The 6000-nt window shown below is 32.7% G+C and overlaps 1 protein-coding gene across 1 annotated transcript; it reads left to right on the top strand.

Moving 5' to 3' along the window:
- Positions 1-1820: 1820 nt before the first annotated feature.
- Positions 1821-4311, top strand: LOC106135004 (homeobox protein aristaless-like 3). The gene is made up of 3 exons (XM_013335162.2): positions 1821-2027; positions 3289-3403; positions 3713-4311. The coding sequence occupies exons 1-3, from the start codon at positions 1821-1823 to the stop codon at positions 4309-4311; spliced, it is 921 nt and encodes a 306-aa protein (XP_013190616.2).
- The last annotated feature ends 1689 nt before the right edge of the window (positions 4312-6000 follow it).

Here is a 6000-nt window from a genome sequence, read left to right as displayed (position 1 = left end):
CTGTATATTGAACGAGTATGAGGTTCCTCTTGCGTGGGTCAGAAGGGAGTCACATACTGGAAAAACCTGACTTACCCAATAAAGTAATCAATTAATCGGTTAAAAGATGTATCCGTACCCGGAGAGTTGAGACCCGTACCCGTAGAGGTGAAGATGCAACCACTATTGACGCCAGGAGAAAGAATATTACAGAATAGATTCTAGAAATTGATCAGGTAATATCCACTTTTAAAATAAATCTATTATTTGGTATTTCGATCTATCCCACTAGTTCCATTGAATTGGCCTGTTATGACAGGTTATGGTCAAAACAAGACATGGCACAAAGACAAAAAAATTTTAAATTTGAATTTTTGGATAAGTGAGACGATTGTGCATCTTGAACTAGACTTTGGGCGGGGTTTCGCTCTCGTGGGTTTTTGCAAAAAGTAGCCTATGTTACTAGATAATTCTTTTTAGTTTTTGAGTTCATTTATTGCAGACAAAAAAACATAGACACAAATCTTTTCATATCATTATGGATGGAAGTAGGTATGGACCAGCTGTTTACCCGGGAATTCATTGCTGTAAAGCAGTTACATCAGAAACCTAAAATAGTTATTTCATGTTTAAGTTCGAACACATGTATGTGCGTGTAAGTATATCGAGCAGTTTCATCAAAATCGGTTCAACGAGTAGCCAAGGAAGCTATTTCCATTAAAAATGTCATTTTTAAGGGAATAAAATTAAAAAAAATGTTTTCTTGCAAGCACTTTTTATCACAATCAATTTTAATGGTTTTTCTCTAAAACCAGTGATTAGATTACAAGAAACAAAAATTACCTACCCTATTTTATAATCGGGTCCGCAATATAAAATTCTAACCTAGTACCTAGGTAGCGATTTGTTCATACAAACTACTTACTCTCCTCCTCCAATTTAAAAAAAAGTAAACTTAGATAAAACTCGTTATTTAAAATTTATGAAATGCTTTTTGTAATTTTATGAAAATCAGTCCAACGATTTAGCCTGAAACGCCTAACAGACAGTTGATTATTTCAATTAATTTGGAAATATAAATACATAGTTTGTTTTCATTACTGTTATTCTAATGTGTGAATAGTGCATAAAGTATAAAAAGAAAAATAAATAAATATGAATTACTTTAAAAAGTGTGCAAACCACCAAATTAATTTTGTGAAAAAAGTTACTTTGGTAATAAGCGTGGCCTATCAGTCTTTTGGTGACTGTTGGCTCCGTACACCCCGCAAGGAGTGTACACGTGATTGTAAGTTATGTACTAATATATTTATTAAATTTCCTGTGCTCAAGTAAAACTTGTTCTTTACCTTAACTGGTCAAATAAATAATTATAAACAAGGAAATGGTTTGAATGTAATTTATAAAAATTAGGTGTTAATTTCATCAAAATTCATTAATACCTCGCAAATAAATGAAGTAAGTGTTTATACAATATTTATATTTCCTCATACGCCATAACTTAATCTACACCTATTAACCGCTACCCTCAGACACGCTCGTGATTGGTCGGAATTTCCAACCCCCGTCGTCGTTAACCAATCACGACCCTTTATTCCATTGCTTAGGGGTGGAGCTCGGGGGGTTTTCACCACGAAAATTTCGCGAACTTAAGCAGTACTGAGCCGAACACCCTTGGCATAACAGTTTTTAGACCTAAACTTTCACGCGATACATCCGATTACGTGAACTTAGAAATAGTTTAGAAACAAATTATGTTATTTAGAAAAAAAACTAAAAAAATACATATCTAAAAAAAGTGTCATTTAAAATCTGATTGACTAGATATAGAGTGATCCAAAATGGCTGGTCCATATCTTTCTCCTTTACCGGGAGATTTGTTGACTGAGTACATGTTTGGTCGGCGGCGTCAGCGCAGGAACCGCACCACCTTTACACCGCAGCAACTGAGTGAGCTGGAGTCACTGTTCCAGAAGACACATTACCCTGATGTCTTTCTGAGGGAGGAGGTAGCGCTGAGGATCAGTCTGTCGGAGGCTAGGGTGCAGGTTCGTCATTTATTCCTTCTACATAATACTCTTTGAGAATAAATATTCTATGAACGATTTATTATTCTGATTAATCGTAATGTCATCTTTATTCCGTCTTTCAAGTACTTATCCTTCCTTTAGAAAAAATAAAAAAACTTTCATAACCTGCTGACATACATTTTATTTTTAGCATGTATGTTAAATGTATGATACTCGTACATATTTTTTATATGCTAACTATAAGTTTCGAATGAATCATATATTTTTGTAAGTTTGTTAGATATTTTAATGCTATCAATATTAATTTTACGTTTTGTGAATGCCGTGAAGTGTTTTTAAAAATGGGGTACCCTAGAATATTTTTTAACTTATAAAATTGAATTGTTTAAATTTTTAAACGAATGTTTCATTTATTGATACTTTTTTTAATACTAACTAATAACGGTCGTGAAGTACCTAATACATCGAACTCAAATGAGAAACACCTTTTATAACACAAGTTAAAAATGTCTTTGAAAAAATTTAGGTGCTATTTTTACTTATATGATCACTGAATAATGTTCTGTTTCCGTGGGTTGACAATTAGTTTTAATATTGGCATTTAAAGTGGCTTATCGAGATGAAATTGACAAGGCCAAATCCTCTGGCAACCAAAAGCAGCAGTTTATATCATTCAATGTACCTAAAAAAAAACAAACTTAAGGATATTGTTACTTATAAAGTGCACAATTTTTAAAATTGTCTCCAATATTGACCAGACCAGTTACAATTTTACTCTCGGAATATAAAGAGAAACTGGAAAGCACATATCATATGGCAACGAAATTATGCGAGAAAATTTTATGGACTTATAATCTTACTTCACCTTTCTCATAGCCAAAAGATTTTTTGTTCTAAAGCATAGTATTTTTAAGAAAACTATATTGCAATATCTTTTTCGCAAACGTTCATTCATTCATATAATTACGTCTATATCCCTTGCTGGGTAGATAGAGCCGGCAGTCTTGAAAAACTGACAGGCCACGTTCAGCTGTTGGGCTAGAATGATAGAATTGAGATTCAAATAGGGGCAGGTTGCTAGCCTATCGCCTTAAAGAAGAAACCCTAGTTTTAAGCGTATCCACTAGCCGGCTTTTATGACATCCATGGGAAAGAGATGGAGTGGTCCTATTCTTTTTTTATATTAGTGCCGGGAACCACGCGGCACGTTTTCGCAAACGTTAAAGATTTTATTTACTTTTATAAACACTTCAGAGCAATTTTTAATTTGGCACAACAGGTGTGGTTCCAGAACCGTCGCGCGAAGTGGAGGAAGCAGGCCCGGCTTCAACTCCTGCAGGACGCTTGGAGGATGAGGTGCCTCGGCCTGGGATCTCCGCCGCTGTCGCTTCAAGGTACTTACCTGTTTTTGTAAAGGTTTTGCATTGCGTTGACTTTCATTTTCAGAGTACCTCTGCTACTTCTTAACATCCAATCACTAGTGGTTCTCGCAATTAGCAAGCAAGATTTTTAAGATTATAAAGAAGTGCCCTTTTAAGAGAAGGTTTGGAAGAATCTAAGTTTAAGTGATACTGCACAGTGCTTAGCTGAGATTTGGAAAAGTATATTACAAATGGCTGCCGTGCAACTCGTCACCAACTATTCTTGAAATTATTACCGCATCATCAATAGTTTTTTTTTAAACATAACAATAATTTTTTCAGGGCATGCTAAACCACCGGATTCTTCACCCGAGGCTCCTGATTCACCAACCGAAAAAGATTCACCAGAGCCTCCGCAGATGGAAACCAGAGATCTCAAATCGCCGAGACATGACCCATACATGCACAACGGAGTCAATGAACCTCATCCACCAATTCCAACTCCGACACATGAAATCCCTCCTCCCATTTATAATTCTGAAGATAACAGGATGCTGCAACAGCCTTTCCCATTCCCACCAATTCTAATGCCACCCCAAATGGATAATTCCGAAGTAGCACCTACTGATCTAAGAGTCATATCTAAAAACCCGTGTGCTTGCGCCACTTCTGTTCAAAATATGGATGAACCGCAAAACCTGGCTTACCGAAGACAAGAAAAGGAGAGCGATAGTGAAAGCGATACAGAAATTGACCTTACGTCTCACTCTTCCAAAGATGATGATTTAAGGGATTCGGAAAGACTTGCTAGTAGAATAGCCACAAGCATTTTTAGAAGTGACACTGTGTTAAATGAGTTAGTTCCAAATGACCTAAGTTTAGGTTCTGGGAGAAATTCTGGTGAAAATAGAAACATTAACAGAAGCAACATATCGATGTAAATAAATAAATAAATTATGTAAACAAAAATACAGCTTGGCAAAAAGAGTCTAAACATAAATATTTCTTAATCTCAATAATATAAAAATAATGGTAAAAATATGATGCATTTGTACTTAGGTACATTGTAATAAGTATTATAAATAAATGTATCTTGCGTAATGTAAATAGTATAAGTAAAATAATTTTAATGTTTAAGTACCTAACTCTTATCAATTTAATCTTCCCCTGTCATCACTTCATACTCTTACTTGCCAAGTTACATAAAAATCTTAATTCAAAAGTATGATACAATTTTACACGTTCTGGACATTATATTACCACATACGCCAATATTTAAGAATAGGATACTTATATAAATGTTATTTGATTCACGTGTGAACCTAGCAATTTTTTATTTTGTATTTAAAATAAATAAGTAGTTTCTGTAGCTTCCAAATATGTTTAGCTGTCTGTTAGAAAAAGTTATTATTTTGTTAACAAACATAGTACCTACCAACTGCATACTTTTCAATTTGTCATTTTCATAAGTACCTACTTTCTTCTTGTATTATGTGTATTCGTTCCTGTTGTTATCGTAGATGGTAATTAAAGAATACATGGATTGCCTTTTCTACCCTCAGTTGATTTAAAACCCAATTTATATTATTTAACAAACAATTATACCTCATGTTACTTTTTTCCATTTTTCCTTTAGACACCTTCTACGACATGCACACTCTGCCGGGAAGTACCTATATGTTCGTTACTTTAAACTAATACGATTGATTACTTTGGTAATTTATTTACATCTCATTCATACTTATAAATGAATTACTTCTTTTCTAAAAACTATGTTCTATTCTATTTAAAAACAGAATATTATCAATATAAAAATCTTAATACCTAAACATTCATTTTCAGATCAAGTATTTTTCTTGTAAGAACTGAATAAATCACTGTAAACTAAATAAAAAATAATGTAAGTCTTTAATTAAATTCACTGCTACGAAAAGAAAATAAAGATCTCATAATTATGAAGTAGCATTTTTTATTCATTATTATCTACATATTTTTTTTTAAGAAATGTATCAATAAGTATTATGTTCTGGTAAATACAATAAAAAAAAGAAAAAAAATCATTCGCTAAATGAAAAAGCTTGCTAAGAAACTCATTAACATTATAATATAAAAAATTTAAAGAAATAAACCCAATGTGTAAATCCAAAATCATATTTATTATGCACACGATTCACAAGTCTTTTGCATACAAAGATATCACAACTGGTTTTATCAGTAGCATACAATAAAACATAAATATTGAATAAATATTACCGTAATTAAAATATAAAGGAATACCGACACATCATTTGCATATTTTTCACTACACATAGCTCTATAGGTACAACCCCAAAAAAGTATGTAGGAAATTTATGAATCACGAAATTATAAAAACTCGTACAGGAACTAAGGATTATTATTTTATCCATATTATACCTAAATCTATGAACATATGAAACATACATACATGTACTACTACGTTAAAAATAATATATATACCTAATGTCTACAAAATACATATATCCAAATGAAATTTAATTAAGAGAGACTGGCAATACTTTTCACACTTATGTTATTTTCTGATTATATAAAGAGATCAGTCTTTTAAAATGGATATTTCAGTTCAAACCTTACAAATACATAACACCTAG

This window comes from Amyelois transitella, chromosome 11 (assembly GCF_032362555.1).
Source record: "Amyelois transitella isolate CPQ chromosome 11, ilAmyTran1.1, whole genome shotgun sequence".
In the NCBI taxonomy this organism is placed as follows: Eukaryota; Metazoa; Arthropoda; class Insecta; order Lepidoptera; family Pyralidae; genus Amyelois; species Amyelois transitella.
The sequence above is the reverse complement of the archived record's forward strand: the minus strand, read 5'-3'. Positions and strand labels throughout refer to the sequence as shown.